At 63.3% G+C, this 14,229-nt stretch overlaps 6 protein-coding genes across 6 annotated transcripts in view; 3 read left to right on the top strand and 3 right to left on the bottom strand.

Annotated features, from left to right (window-relative positions):
* Positions 1 to 8: 8 nt before the first annotated feature.
* On the top strand, positions 9 to 1,634 carry AMSG_07104 (BTB/POZ domain-containing protein; the record flags this gene model as incomplete). Its single annotated transcript, XM_013901126.1, has 2 exons — positions 9 to 152; positions 291 to 1,634. 2 exons carry the CDS (start codon positions 9 to 11, stop codon positions 1,632 to 1,634), a joined length of 1,488 nt encoding a protein of 495 aa, XP_013756580.1.
* A 488-nt stretch (positions 1,635 to 2,122) lies between these two features.
* AMSG_07103 (uncharacterized protein) lies at positions 2,123 to 3,386 on the bottom strand. Its single transcript, XM_013901125.1, has 2 exons — positions 3,180 to 3,386; positions 2,123 to 2,687 (listed from the first exon to the last, which is right to left on the bottom strand). The coding sequence occupies exons 1-2, from the start codon at positions 3,363 to 3,365 to the stop codon at positions 2,352 to 2,354; spliced, it is 522 nt and encodes a 173-aa protein (XP_013756579.1). The 5' UTR covers positions 3,366 to 3,386; the 3' UTR covers positions 2,123 to 2,351.
* A 232-nt stretch (positions 3,387 to 3,618) lies between these two features.
* On the bottom strand, positions 3,619 to 4,713 carry AMSG_07102 (signal peptidase complex I). Its single transcript, XM_013901124.1, has 2 exons — positions 4,600 to 4,713; positions 3,619 to 4,158 (listed from the first exon to the last, which is right to left on the bottom strand). The coding sequence occupies exons 1-2, from the start codon at positions 4,687 to 4,689 to the stop codon at positions 3,667 to 3,669; spliced, it is 582 nt and encodes a 193-aa protein (XP_013756578.1). The 5' UTR covers positions 4,690 to 4,713; the 3' UTR covers positions 3,619 to 3,666.
* Positions 4,714 to 6,413: 1,700 nt separating this feature from the next.
* Positions 6,414 to 8,695, top strand: AMSG_07101 (zinc transporter 5; the record flags this gene model as incomplete). The annotated part of the gene is made up of 2 exons (XM_013901123.1): positions 6,414 to 6,514; positions 6,620 to 8,695. 2 exons carry the CDS (start codon positions 6,414 to 6,416, stop codon positions 8,676 to 8,678), a joined length of 2,160 nt encoding a protein of 719 aa, XP_013756577.1. The 3' UTR covers positions 8,679 to 8,695.
* Positions 8,696 to 9,029: 334 nt separating this feature from the next.
* On the top strand, positions 9,030 to 10,345 carry AMSG_07100 (uncharacterized protein; the record flags this gene model as incomplete). The annotated part of the gene is made up of 2 exons (XM_013901122.1): positions 9,030 to 10,207; positions 10,243 to 10,345. 2 exons carry the CDS (start codon positions 9,030 to 9,032, stop codon positions 10,343 to 10,345), a joined length of 1,281 nt encoding a protein of 426 aa, XP_013756576.1.
* An 88-nt stretch (positions 10,346 to 10,433) lies between these two features.
* AMSG_07099 (Ras GTP exchange factor) overlaps positions 10,434 to 14,229 on the bottom strand; it is a gene marked incomplete at its 5' end in the record, with an annotated part of 4,073 nt that continues 277 nt past the window's right edge. The window contains one exon of the mRNA XM_013901121.1: positions 10,434 to 13,903. Coding sequence (XP_013756575.1) covers positions 10,450 to 13,903 — 3,454 coding nt within the window. The 3' untranslated portion in view covers positions 10,434 to 10,449. The remainder of the gene's footprint in view (positions 13,904 to 14,229) is intronic.

The raw sequence follows: 14,229 nt of genomic DNA, 5'->3' as shown, positions 1-14,229 counted from the left end.
CCACCCCCATGTCCTCCTCCTCCTCTCCGTCTGAGCCAAGCTCGTCGTCGGGCCTCCCGGCTCGGTGGGTCTCGCTCAACGTCGGCGGGCGTGTGTTTGTCACCACCCACGCCACCCTCACCCTCCACCCAAACTCCTTCCTCGCCTCGCTGGTCACGAGTGACATGGGCTCAAGTTGTGACAAGGAAGGAAATATTTTATTGGATGCTAATCCGGACTGTTTTTCCGTCATTCTCTCCTATCTCCGCTCAAACACCCTCCCATCGCCGCTCCCGCCATCCGTGGCAAAGTCGACGCTCTTGCAAGACGCTGCCTTTTTCGGCATCGAGCCGCTGGTCTCGGCTCTTCAGGCCACGCCCGACTTTGCTACTCGCGCTCACTTTGTGGCTGCTCTTGTCTCCTCAGGCTGGGCACCAGCGTCGTCGGATCATGTGAGCAGCGGCTCGAGCCGCGCGCTCTCCTCTCGCCGCATCGTCATCCCGTCCGATCCGGCCACATCCGGCGCTTCCCTCGCCACCCCCCAGGCTGTCATTGTTGAGTCGGGCGAGACCAATCCGCGGCTGCCCTCGCTCCGCGGTGTGCGACTCAACGAGCTCGATCTGGCCTGCCTTGACTTGTCGGGCGCAAACCTGCAGCGCGCGCACCTGACCGGAACCGTCCTCGACCAAGCGCTGATGGTTGCGGCTGACCTGCGCGACGCGCTCCTGGCCCACGCCTCGCTCGTCGGCACCGCGCTCAGCAACGTCGACGCCCGCAAGGCCTGCCTTCCGCACGCCTCGCTGGACGACGCCATCCTCAACGAGGCCAACTTTTCGCAGGCTGACCTCTCGCAAGCGTCGCTCGTCTCGGCCTCGGCGCGCAACGCCTACTTTCAGCAGGCTTGCCTCGCCGGCGCGGACCTCTCGTCCGCCAACCTCGAGTACGCCAAGCTGCAGCGCTCGGACCTACGCGGCGCAGACCTGACGGCGGCCGCGCTCGCCAACGCCCGCTTCACCGGCGCAGACCTCCGCGGCGCCAAGCTCGACTGGGCCTCGGCAGACGTCACTGCCTTCCGCTCCGCTCTCCTCACCCACGCCGAGTTTGACGCCATCGACCTCGACGACGCCACCAAGGCCCGCTTCAAGTTTACCCTCGTTACCGCAGACTACGAGCGCGCTGGCGAGCTGACTGGCACCCACCGCGGCATCCGCTACGTCGTCATGGGCACTGCCGCCGAAGGCCTCCGTCTCCGTGCCGAGCCTCGTGGCGACGTCGTTGCCCTCATCCCCGAGGGCACAGAAGTCGTTGCCACCGGCGACGTCGTCCGCTCGCGCGCGTTTACTTCGTACCACATTGAGTGGCCCGACCGCGGCCTTGACGGCTGGGTCATCTCCATGTTCCTTAACCGCATCCCCGGCCAGGCCCCGCCCGTCGCCGCCGCCGTCGTTCCCGACTTTGGTCCCGCAGACCCGCGCGAGCCACCCACCATCGACGGTCCTGGCCGCACACCACCGGCAGAGCTCTCCATCCGCGACGTTCACGTCACCATTGACGCCCCGGCCGCGAGCTCATCCTCTCTGAGCCGTCGCCGCTCGCTCTCGCTCGGTGCCGCCTCCGATGCCCGCAACGCCGTCCACCGCGCCGGGCGCGGATAGCCGCTCGTCATGACGCCTTCCCTTCCGCACAACTTGCACGCGTGCCGACCAGCACCACGCCTATGACTCTGTTGCCAACGAGGACCACCAGCGCCATGTTTGCGATCGTCTCCCTGTTCGACCGCGCGTCAAGCGCCGAGACGCAGAGGAGTGTCGAAAAGCAGCGCCGCGGTGTTCGCGCTCGTCTCGGACAAACTCGGCCGCAGCAGGAGAAGGAGATGAAATGCCGAGGAGGATTGCACCCAGTTTGGGCCCAGGAACGACAAGCCAGCAGGCACCACCGCCGCCGCCAAGGCAAACAGCTGCCGCCGTGAGAGCACTACGCCCTCGAACCACCACTGCTGCTGGATAAAGCCCTCCATTGGAATGGCGAAGGCGGCGAGAGGCTTATCGCGCCGCCGCACTGCTCGCCGCCGCGAGGTCGATACTACCGAGATGCTTGCCGCGGGTCGCACGCGTCCGGAGTTTGGTTGGCACACATCTGACTGGCGCGGTGTGGCTTTGGGGAGAGGATGTGTATGTTGGTGTTTGGTGGTGTGGCCTGCACAGGCCAGACATGGGCGGCTGGGTGGTTGGCAGGGAGATCGGGAGTGGTGGCGAGGGTAGGCGTGACGCACAGCGTCGACCTGAAGCGCGGCGCAGACGATGACGGCCAGCGCCAGATGCAAGACGGAGGTGAGTGAAGGTACGCGCAGCCGCGACAGAACGGAGGAAAGGCTAGAGGGTGCCCTTTGCGGTCTCCTCGAGGCCAAAGTAAGAGAGACGCAGAACCTCTGTCCGCTTTGCGATCTCGCGCTTCTGGCGTGCCGAGAGACGGCCGAGAGTCGTCGAGTTTGTGACCTTCTGGACCATCTCGGCTCTTGCCTTGTTGAAGGCCCTCTGCTTGCGAGCCTGCTTGATGCGAAGGATCTCCTTCTCCTTTTCAGCCCGAGCCTGCTCCTTGAGCTCGCGCAGCGCCTCACGCCGAGCCCGCTCAGCCTTCTCCTTGCTCAGCTTGACCTTGGTCCCCTGATGGAGGCCCTTGCCCTGATGCATGGCCGATGCCCTCGACTTCTGAGATAGTGAGGGTGATGAGGAGGTGATGAGGGTGGTGTGGGTAGTGATGAGGGTGGTGTGGGTGGTGTGGGTGATGAGGAGGTGATGCGGGTGATGCAGGTGATGCGGGTGATGAAGGTGATGCGGGTGATGCAGGTGATGCAGGTGATGAGGGCGGTTTGCCGGTCACCCCGTCCCCCCGCCGCCGCCGCCGCACGTCACGACCAGAAGCAGCGCATACGGGCGATTCCGAGCATTATCCACAACCGCGATATAAAGCATCCATAGCCAAGATGACATGATGTGAAAATGATGTATGTGAGTGAGTATATGCCATGGTGAGAGGTCCATAGGTGATGCCGGTCTGCTCATGGAGGGGGGAGGGAGGGAGGGGGGGGGGGGAGGGGGCGTCCACACGTCCATCCATCCTTTGTGATCCTGGCGAGGGGGGAGAGGGAGGGGGAAAGAGGGGGAGGGGGCATGAATAGGAGGATGGAGGAAGGTACGTACAGCCTTTGGCTTCCATGCCCGACCTGACTTGTTGCCACGGGAAGCAGGCTTGCGGTTGCCCTTTTTCGGCTTGCCAGCTCCTGTACCAAGCGCATCCTTAGCCTTGGTAACTCCGCCCGTCGTCGAGCTGCTCGGCTCGGGTGACGCCCGCGGCGATGTCGGCACAGCCTTCCGCCAATTGCCCATAATTTGATCGAAAAAACAGACGAGTGTTGCCACGACTGCCTTGATCATCGTGTGTGAAGCGAGCTATCGATGGGCGCCCATGTATACGCGGATCACCATGCCAATCGGCACGATGTGTTGGTACAAAGGCCAGCAACGTAAAGTCGAGGAAATTTCTCAAGCCGTCGAGCCAGCGGAGCAACTGCTCGGCCGGCTATCGAGAGTGTGATGGAATGCAAAGTGATGCGACGGGCCATGCCCCTCGGCTAGCTAGGTAGGAAGGGCGTTTACACGTTGAGAGCCACCAGGCAAGGGGGAGGGCTCAGCCGTCGCGATTGAGGAGGACGTACAAGAAGAGGCCGCCGATCATGGCCCACTTGAGCTGGGGCATGTCGTTCATGGCGATGGTCATGACGCCAGCGCCGCGGGCAAAGCCGCCTGCGCGGCCGATGATGTTCTCTCGATGGAGCCACCAGACGCCGCGAGGGTAGAGGCCAAGGTCGTCGACGTCGTTGTTGTCGCCCTTTGTCAGCAGGTCGACCTTGCCGGACGATCGCGACTCGTGTAGCGATACAATGCGATGGACGATGGGGATGGCCCGGCCTGGGAGAGCGTAGACTACGATTTCGCCGACCCGGAGCGGAGAAGATCCCATGGTGAGAAAGAGGAGGTCGCCACGGTCAAAGGCCGGGCGCATCGAGCCCGAGAGCACCACAACAATGGGCGACTCGGAGCCGGAGACCACCGTCAGCGTCTTCCACAGAATGAACGCGTTGGCCACAATGAGACCGAAGAAGATCGCTTGTTCGAGCATCTGCCATCACTCTCGAGGACCATAAAGCGAGTGAGCAAGCGAGTGGACGAGCAGCAGGGAGCGAGCAGCAAGGAGCGAGCAGCAAGGAGCGAGCAGCATGATTTGCAGGGCAGCCGAGGACCAACGATTAATCCAACAACAAACAATCATAAACCAGCGACCAGCCCCGACCACCCCCCCCCCCCCCCAGGCAACCCCCCCCCCCACAAGCCCCACAAGCCCCACAGGCCCCCACCCGAACGCCACCGAACACCCCAATACCGAAGCACACACAACAGGTAAGTCCATACTCCCACCTTACCTCCTCCTCTGCTCTCACACGCGTCGCTTGAGGCTGTGTCGGACCAGGTCGTCAAGTCGACCCTGGCTGGGCGGAGGGAGCCCCTGCCCCCTCTCCCCCCCCTCCCCCCCCCCCCCCCCTCCACCCACTCGGTGACGTACCACTCGTCCGCGAAGGGCTTTGAATGGGTTGATGATGCGTGTGCGGACAAAGTTCTTGGCAGTCGTCATGACGTCCTCATCCCCGCTCATACTGCCCGTCAGTGGACCGGTAAGTAGTCGGGTGGTGAGCTGGGTGGGTGTGTGAGGACAGAGTGCCAGAGGCAGTGCCAGAGGCAGAGGCAGATGTAGAGCCAGCGGCTGGCTGATTGATGGTGACGGCTGATGGTGACGGTTGATGGTGACGGTTGAGGAATCGTATTGCTGCTGCTGCTGCTGCTGCTGCTGCTGCTGCTGCTGCTGCTGCTGCTGATGGTGGTGATGATGGTTGTCGTGCCGAGTTGGCGCCGCGCGGTCGGCCGGGCGCAACGCTGCCATCAGCTGCAGTACTCTGACGCGGTTACCAGGCTGCTGAAGCTCAGATTTAAGCATCGCCCGTCATCAAGCATGTGATCTTTACTCGTAGGTGGGCGGCGAGTGCTTTGCGAAGACGATGTTGTGGGCGCGAGGTTGGCTGGTGTGTGACGAGCTGAGCGCTGCTGTGTGGATGATCGCTGTTTTTGTAGCGAGGACGACTTGTTGAAGATGCTTGCGCCTGCGTCGGACAAGGGACACCACGAGGGTGAGCGCAGAGCATGGACAATCATAGAGTATGTGTGAGCATAGTTGAAGTGATGATGGCATGTTGTAAAAGCGTGATGGCGTCTCATGTGCGAAACCGGGCCGATCGCAGCTGCCGCAACAAAGGCGGACAGCCGATGCGGTCGCCTGCGTTCGATCCGACGTTGGGCGGCCACAAGCATTCGATCCAGCCACAGCACAACCACTGGACCTCGTCCAGACCACCTACCACACGCCGCACACAATCACATGTGATCTGCAATCATGTTGGTGTGGCATGAGCGTTATCCGACTCCATCGCCTGCGCCCATCCACGGGCGTCACGGTCGCCTGTTGGGCGGCCACAAGCATTCGATCCAGCCACAGCACAACCACTAGACCTCGTCCAGACCACCTACCACACGCCGCACACAATCACATGTGATCTGCAGTCATGTTTGTGTGGCATGAGCGTTATCCGACTCCATCGCCTGCGCCCATCCACGGGCGTCACGGTCGCCTGTTGGGCGGCCACAAGCATTCGATCCAGCCACAGCACAACCACTAGACCTCGTCCAGACCACCTACCACACGCCGCACACAATCACATGTAATCTGCAGTCATGTTGGTGTGGCATGAGCGTTATCCGACTCCATCGCCTGCGCCCATCCACGGGCGTCACGGTCGCCTGTTGGGCGGCCACAAGCATTCGATCCAGCCACAGCACAACCACTAGACCTCGTCCAGACCACCTACCACACGCCGCACACAATCACATGTGATCTGCAGTCATGTTTGTGTGGCATGAGCGTTATCCGACTCCATCGCCTGCGCCCATCCACGGGCGTCACGGTCGCCTGCGTTCGATCCGTCGTTGGGCGGCCACCACGTCACTCGCTGCGAGTGCGTGTCTTTCTCCTTGGTCAGACAAGCATGCTTTCACGCCAGGGACTTGGAGGAGGACGAGAGCGAGAAGAGAGGTAGGTAACGAGGATGTTGGTCATGGTGGGTGGGTGGGTGGTGAGGGGGAGGGTGGTGAGGGGAAGGTGTGTGTGTGTGTGTGTGTATGTGTGTGTGTGTGTGTGTGTGTGTGTGGCGGAGGAGAGGCAGAGGGAGACGGACGGGTCGGAGGAGAGGGGAGAGGGAGAGACTCATGGTTGCACCTGTGGGTATGGGTATGGGTATGGGTTGGGTGGGGCTGCTGGCTGGTTCTGTCATGGTGGGTGCTGCGGTCTTCGACTCGGGCGCGGTCATCGACTCGGGCACGGTCATCGACTCGGGCACGGTCATCGACTCGGGCGCGGGCGCGGTCACGCGGTCATCGACTCGGGCGCTGGCTGGCGGTCATCGACTCGGGCGCTGGCTGGCCTAATCTCCCTCAACGTGGCACTGACTCCTCTCCCCTTTGTGTGCTCGTCACAGCAACACTGCGTTGCTGTTCCTGCTGGTGGTGGCCAAGGCGGTGTGGAGCGCGGCGAGCTATGCGCTGGTGGGCAATGGCGGGCAGACAGTGTCTGTTGCGGCTGCGCTGCTGGTGACAGCCGGCGTGGTGTTTGCAGCGCTGCAGCGGCCGCTCGCTCCGTACCACCGCCGCATCCACTCGACAGACTGGGCATGGATCGCGGTCCACGCTGTGCTCGGCGCCGCGGCCTTTATGGCCTGGCTTGTTGCGCTCGAACTGCTTGGTCCGCTGCTGGCGGTCATAGCCTCAGGCTTTACCGACACTGCCTTTGTGGTTGCGCTTGGCCTGCTGGTGGCCAAGGTACCCACCGCGGGCGGGCGCGGTGACAAGGACGTCAGCCTGGCGGGGCAGCGGTGGTCGAGCGGGCGGATGCGCGGTGCGCTTGTCCTTGTCAGTGTCCTGTGCGCCGTAGCGAGCGGGCGAGTCGGTGGAATCGGCGCCATTCCAACTCCAGAGGCGGATGCCGGTGGCGACGGGAGCCTGTTGGCGTCGCCGGCGGCCAAGGGCGTGATGGCGCTTGTGGCTTCGCTTGTGGCGTCTGTGGCGCAAAAGCTTCTTGGCCGGCGACTGGGAGTGGCGGTCAACGGGGTTAAGCGGCTGCATGCGCTCTCGACGCTGCTCTCGGGCGCACTGCTCCTGCCCGCGGCCGTGGTACAAGGCATGCGGCTCGGCGCAGGAGAGGCTTGGCTTGGAAGCCTTGCGCCGAGCTCACTCTCGGGGCTGGTCCAGCTGATGGTCCTCGCGCTCGGCCTTCTTGTGTTCAACTACTATGTCGACGTGCGGGTGCTGGAGAAGAAGGCAGTGCTTGCGCCGTCGTTTGTGGCACAGCTCGGGTTTGGAGCGGCAGCGGCGACAGCGGGGGGCATCGAGTTTATGCGGACCGGAAGCGTGCCGCTGAGCGGGATCGCCCTCGCTGCCGCGGTCATTTTCGGCCTCCGCGACCTGCTTCACGTCCCGGGCAAGAAGCGCGGCAAGGGCGAGGCGCGGAGCGACGGGTCGCTCCTGTCGACATCATCGATCGCGGTCTTCACTTCGGTACTCAAGCAGATTGTGACCGGTCAGGACTCCCGCAAGATCTTTGGCTTTCTCGTTGTCAATCTGCTGTTCATGTTTGTGGAGCTCGTGTATGGGTTCTGGACCAACTCGCTCTCGCTCCTCTCCGACGCTTTCCACATGCTGTTCGACTGCACCGCGCTGGCCATTGCACTCTACTGCACGGTCATGGCGCAGTGGCCATCCAACTCGGTCTACTCGTTTGGCTACGGACGGTACGAGATTCTCTCAGGCTACGTCAACGGCGTCTTCCTCGTCTTTATCGCCATTTCGGTTCTCGGCGAGTCGGTCGCCCGCCTCTTTGCGCCCGAGGACGTGAGCACAGACCGGCTACTCCTTGTGGCCGTTCTCGGCCTCGTTGTCAACCTTGTCGGCCTCTTTGCCTTCCACGACCACCACGGGCACTCGCACGGCGGCGGCGGCGGACACTCGCACGGGCACTCTCACGCTCACGGCGATGCCGAGGCCGGCAATGGCCACGGGCACTCACACGGCGGCGACGGCGGCGACGACGAGGAGAACATCTCCATGCACGGCGTCTTCCTCCACGTCCTCGCAGACACCCTTGGTTCGGTCGGTGTCATCATCTCCTCGCTCCTCATCGAGTGGTTTGGGTGGACCATCTCGGACCCGATCACCTCGATCTTCATCTCGGTCCTCATCTTCCTCTCGGTCATTCCGTTGCTGCAAAACGCCACGGCCGTCCTGCTTCAGCGGGTGCCGAACGGCGTCACTCCGCGCCGCACCGCCCGTGCCGTCGACGCCATCCACGCTGTCCCGGGTGTCGTCGCCGCCTCGGACCTCCATATGTGGCGCCAGGACGAGACCACGGCCGTCGCCACCGTCCACGTCGTCGCTGAGCCGTCCGCCTCAGAGCAGGCCGTCCGCCTCGGCGTCGAGCATGTCCTCAAGTCACAGCTAGGCATGCATGTGACCACTGTCCAGGTAGAGAAGAAGTCGCTGTAAACCCTGATCAGTCCCCCCCCTGTCTTGCCTTGCCTGCCTCCCTGCCTGCCCGCGCCACCTGCCGACGACGGCACCTTTCGATTGATTCTCTTCCGCTTATCATTGCCCTCGATTAACTCTCCTTCAACTAATCATCTTCGATTAACTCTCCTTCAACTAATCATTGCCCTCGATTAACTCTCCTTCACCCAATCACCCTCGATTAACATTCCTGCAACTAATCATTGCCCTCGATTAACTCTCCTTCAACTAATCATTGCCCTCCCCTCCAACGCTCATCGCCAATTTGCTCACCTCACTCCCGCTCAACGGCCACCCCCGCCCCGTCCCCCTTCTCCGCGCCACACAGTCATGCCCGAAGGGAGCAGGCGACGAAGCAAGAAGCGCCGGTCAAGCAAAGGCGGCGGGAGCAAGGGCGAGAACGGAGGGAACAGTAGCAGACAGCGCAGCTCGGGCAAGTCGGCAGGAGCAGCGCCATCCGGTGGTACCGGCTCGGCCGGCTCGGCTCGCGCTGGCCAAGCCAACAGCAAAGGCGGCAGCGGTGGCGGTGACGGCGGTGGCGGTGACGGCGGTGGTGGTGACGGGCATTCAAGCAAACGGCGCAAGTCAAGAACGGACAAATCGGGCAAGTCAAAGTCGGTCAAAAAGTCCAAGTCGGCAGGTGCTGATGGCAATGCAGACGCTGGCGCTGATGCCGGTGCCGACACTGCGGCCACAGGCAACGGCCGGTCAAGATCAAAGAGGAAGAAGAAGGACAAGTCGTTGTTGGCTGATGATGATGCCAGCCGCGTCGACGAGAAAGAGGCGAATGATGGCGGGAAGCGGAAGCGCAAGTCGAAGAAGAAGCACCGCGAGTCGGCGGATGATGCGATGCCGGCAGAGGGAGATGGCTCTGCGCCGCCTACGGCCCGAACCGAAACGTCAGAGGCATCAGAGGGTGGAGACTCGTCCAAGAAGAAGCGGAAGAAGAAGAAGAAGAGAGACAAGGACAAGTCGGGCGACGGGCACGGCGACAGTGACGGATCGGAGTCGTCGGGCGGCACCGCCCGGCGGCGGCGGCGACAGAAAGTCCGCCGCCGCCTTGGTCGGCGTTCCGGCTCCAAGTCGTCGCTGGCGGACGACTTTGAGGCCGAGGCTAATAGGGCGAACGAGGCCGACGCACTGCTTGGCGGTCACACCACCGATCCAGAGCCGGCACCGCCGCCGGTTGGTATGACCCGCGCGCCTTCGACGCGCTCGGCCACTGGACGTTTTGCCGGCGACTTGAGCGTGGCGCTGCGTGCGCTGGGACGCAAGTCGCGGTTTGGTCGGTCGCTGGAGCGGACTGGTGACCAGCTCCCGGCGTCGCACAAGCGGTCGATGTACAACACGCACCTCCGGGCCGAGTCGCGCGGGCAGATCCTCCTCCCACCGCTTCTGGCGACCGCCGGCGAGTGGCAGGCGGCGCCGCACCGCGACGCGCCGCATGTCCGCTGGATCCAGCACGACTCGGCGCTCGGCTACTTTGCTGTCCCGCATCGGCCGGCTTCGTCGATGGGCCTCCCGGAGCCGCTGCCGCGCGAAGAGCTCCGCTCGCGCTCGGCGCTGGCGCTCGGCCGCGGCCCGTCGACCGGCATCCCACTCCGCGGGCGCACTCGCCGCCGGGCGCACTCGCCGGGCGCAGCTAGACGATCGGGCCGGGGGCGCGCGGCAACGTCGATAGGCTTTACGCCGCCGCTCCGCGGTGCCCGCCACCCGCGGCTACCGACACTGACGTCGTAGCTTGGTGCGTTTACTCGGTCATCCACTTTTCGATGAGCCGGACACTCTGGCCGTCGCTCGATGAGGCGGCGGCGGCGGCGGCCTTTTTGGCGCGTGGCTCGGCGAGGAGCGAGTACTTGTACGCCGTGTCCTCGTCGAGGATCTGGGCGATGGCCAGATATTTCTCGGCGGCCTTTTGGCGCGGGATGTTGAGCGAGTGCGGGGCGTAGGAGAGGACGGAGCGGACCGAGTTGTTGATGTGGCGCCACTTGTCAAAGTTGATGAGCCCGCCGTCGACTCGCTTGGGGTTGCCGTCGTTCTGGAACGTGAGATCCTTGAGGTAGAGGCCGACAAAGGGAATGGCCGTCAGTGGCTTGTTCCGGTTACGGTACGCCCCGTAGTTGTTCTGCGGGTCCATGACCGTCTCGAGCTTGGACATCGCTGAACGCTTGCTTGACGGCAGCGCGTCCCACGTCTTCTTGAGCCGCTGCATCGCCGCCGAATTGAGGCCCGAGACCAGCGCCATGAGCGCGTTGTAGTTCTGCAGCTCGAGCAACCGGTCGCCAATGTCGATCAGCGCGCGGAGCGTCGCCACCCGCGACTCGAGGTCCGGCTTGAGCACCGTCTCCGAGCCGGCCCACGCCGAGACAAAGTTGAACCGCTCCACAAGCTCGTCGAGCTTGTCCTTGAGCGCCTCCACATACTCGTTGCCGGCGTAGGTGCCCCAGAGCTGGAGCGTAAACGCCTCGGGCCGGATGCCCTCAAGCAGCTCCTGGTCGATCCGGGTGATCTCGTCGGCAAACTCGATCGGCGACTCAACCTGGGTGGTAAAGTTGATGATCGACCGCTTCTTGGCTTTCTTGGCCGCCGCCGCGACCGACGCCTTGTCGTTGGCCCGCTTACGGGCGGCTTTGACTGCCGCCTTGGCCGCCGACCGCGACAGCTTGATCGTCGCCTTCAGCTCCTTGGCCATCTCGCGCATGACCTGTTCGTGGCCCTGAAGGTTCTGCGCCTTGCCCATGAGCTCTTCCAGCGCGTCGACCAGGTGTGGCGCGTCGTGAAAGTCATACCAGTGGCCCTCGACCCACATCTGTAGCGCCTGCATGATCCGGAACCGGATCTCCGACACAGCCTCCTCGCTCCCGGTCCCACCGTCGAGTCGGTCGCGCGGATCCACCGGCGGGCTCTCAAAGCACACCTGGATGCGGGTCATGAGATCGTCAGCCGTCATGACGTGCCGGTAGCAGAGGAAAAACGTGGCAACGTACTGCGGATCAGCACCGTGCCGGAAGAAGAGCAGCTCGACTAGGGTCTGGACTGTGCCGGCCACAACCAGCTGGTTCTCCAGCACCAGGATGTTGCGCTCCTCCACGCCATCGTCGACTACCACCTCTTCGGCAATAACCACCTTGTCCGGGTTGTCGGCAAAGCTCTCGCGGAGCGGAAGCGGCTGGCCAGCGAGCATGCACGCGACCATGGCCTCGACATGCGCATCGTCGACTTCGGCCCGGTCCTTGGCTGTCGCCTCGCCGAGCACCTTCAGCCACTTGAGCCGTGACTTGGCGTCTGAGCACGAGAAGACATACGTCCGCGCGCCCTCCTTGACCAACGCAAAAGAGTGCTCGCGGTCGGTGTCACTCGTTGCATCGGCCTTGACCGAGTACTCGGGCAGGATGATGTGGCCCATCAGGAGGGTGGTATCGACCTGCGACTTGTAGTAGTAGAGCACGCAGTTGCGTAGCACAAACCAGCGGTCCTTCCACGTCTTCATCCGCCCGCCGCGCTTCCGCATCCAGCCCATCATTGAGACCGAGGTGTACGCCTTGGCCCGCTTGGCATCGCGCATGTGCACAAACTGCCGATTGCCAATCTGCATTCGCGTCTTGGTCATACCGCTCTTGGACGTTGTCGTCGACTTGGCTGCGGGCGCCACCACGGCTTCGTCTCCTGGCGTCGATGTGTGGATCGTTGCTGCTCGTGACTCGGCTTGCTCAGTCCGGGTGGTAGGAGGAGGCTCAGCGGAGCTGCCTGCAGCATCAAGCTGTGGAGGAACAGCGGCAAGAGCAGCAGCAGCAGCAGCAGCGGCAGCGGTCTGCTGGGACGCCAGTGCGGTCTCGGACATGCCACGAGCACGCGGAACACGCTGCGGCGCAGCCGGTGTGTCAGTGCTGCTACCGGTTCCGGCTGCCGCCGACGCCTTCAGCGGCGGCATGGACTGGCGGGAGCCTGGCGGGGTGTTGGCAAAGACCGGCGCAGCAGCCTCCCATCCGACCGGGCGGACAACGCCGGTGATGCGGCGGAGCTCGGCGATGAGCGCCGTGATGGCGGCCACAAGGCTGCCGAGCTGGGTGTCAAACGGGACAAGGTGCACCGCCTTTTCTTCGGGCTTGACAACAATGTTCTTGGCGGTAGAGATGGCGGCCGCAGCTCCGGAAAACACTGGGCCGGTGTCGAGATTGGCAGCCTTGCCGAGAGCGACTAGTGTCTTGACCGAGTGTAGCAGCTTGGTCAGCGCGCCCTTGAGAAACACAACATCATCCGACTCGCGCTCGCAGTACTCTTGCAGCGCGCCGGTGAGGATGCCAAGGTCATGGTCGAGTACGTTGAGCGGGTGCAGCGGGGACGTTGGGTCGGCGGTCGAGCTCGAGCGCGCCGGACGGGTCGGTGGTTGCGACGCCGACGCGGCCGGCTCGGGCGGCGCGACAACGGCTGCGGCTGCAGCCGCGCGCGCCGACGCCGGGACTCCGGACTCTTCGTCGCCCCCTGTCGAAAGCGAGCGCTTGGGAGCCAACCGCGCACGCTGGCCGAGCAGCTGGCCACACGTGACGCACAGCGGCTGGCCGGTCCGCGAGCTCGCAAACGGGCCCGAGAGGAGGGTCGAGCAGTTGGCGCAGGTAAAGCACGACTGGTGATAGCTGGCGTCGAGCGCGGTGACCATCATGTCTGTGATAAGTTCGCCGCATTTGGTGCACGGAAGGAGGTCGACCCGGGCCGAGAGGCCGTCGCCGTCGGGCGCGGCCGAGCCGTCACCGATCGTCCCGTTGTCCTGTAGCTGGCTAATAGAGCAAGGCTCACAGAAGAGCTTGCTCTCGATGAGGTAGAACTGCGTGTTGGTGAGCACGCACTCGCACCGGACACACACCATACACTGTGGATGGTACGAAGTGCCGTCGCCCGATTTGAGCATTTCGCCGGTGATATACTGGCCACATCCGGCGCACTTTTCTCCAAACAGCTCGAGGTAGTGCGGCGTGCAGTACGGCATGCCTCCATGGGCCACAAACTTGTGGTTCGGAAACGGTTCCTTGCAGTGTGTGCACACAAAGTGATCCACATGCCATACCTGCGAAGCAGAGGGTGAAGATAAAGTGAGTGAGGTGAGGCGTGCATGCATGTTGGGGACGATGACGATGATGACGTTGATGAAGACGACGATGATGATGACGACGACGCCGGCGACGACAGCGACAACGGCGATGAGTATACTATGCCAAGCACAGCACTGTGCTACCTCCCAAGCCAATCTGAACCCCATCATCATACATACCTTTGCCAAAGCCGACAGCACTGTTTCCGACTCTTGCACCGCCTGACCACAACCAGCACAACTCCCCAGTGCTACCCACCCCAGCCACAGGCACCCCAGCCACAGTCACCCCAGCCACAACCACAGCCACAACCACAGCCACATCAACCAAAACCAACCACACCACATCATGAGTATACCCATCCAACTATACCCTCCCTCCTACTCGAACCCCTTCCCTATATCTCCCCCCCCCCCCCCGCACGGCACCAATCACTCGTGTTG

Source organism: Thecamonas trahens (assembly GCF_000142905.1).
Source record: "Thecamonas trahens ATCC 50062 unplaced genomic scaffold supercont1.31, whole genome shotgun sequence".
In the NCBI taxonomy this organism is placed as follows: Eukaryota; order Apusomonadida; family Apusomonadidae; genus Thecamonas; species Thecamonas trahens.
Note: the sequence above shows the minus strand (reverse complement) of the source record. Positions and strands in the feature narration are given on the sequence as shown.

What these genes read in the sequence shown, in the direction of transcription:
- AMSG_07102 (XM_013901124.1), bottom strand. Translation starts at nt 4,689, where the DNA reads ATGAGCGGGGATGAGGACGTCATGACGACTGCCAAGAACTTTGTCCGC. An exon ending in AAGCCCTTCGCGGACGAGTG is followed by an intron (nt 4,159 to 4,599) that starts GTACGTCACCGA and finishes GAGTGATGGCAG; the next exon opens with ATGCTCGAACAAGCGATCTT.
- AMSG_07103 (XM_013901125.1), bottom strand. Translation starts at nt 3,365, where the DNA reads ATGGGCAATTGGCGGAAGGCTGTGCCGACATCGCCGCGGGCGTCACCC. An exon ending in GGGCATGGAAGCCAAAGGCT is followed by an intron (nt 2,688 to 3,179) that starts GTACGTACCTTC and finishes TCACTATCTCAG; the next exon opens with AAGTCGAGGGCATCGGCCAT.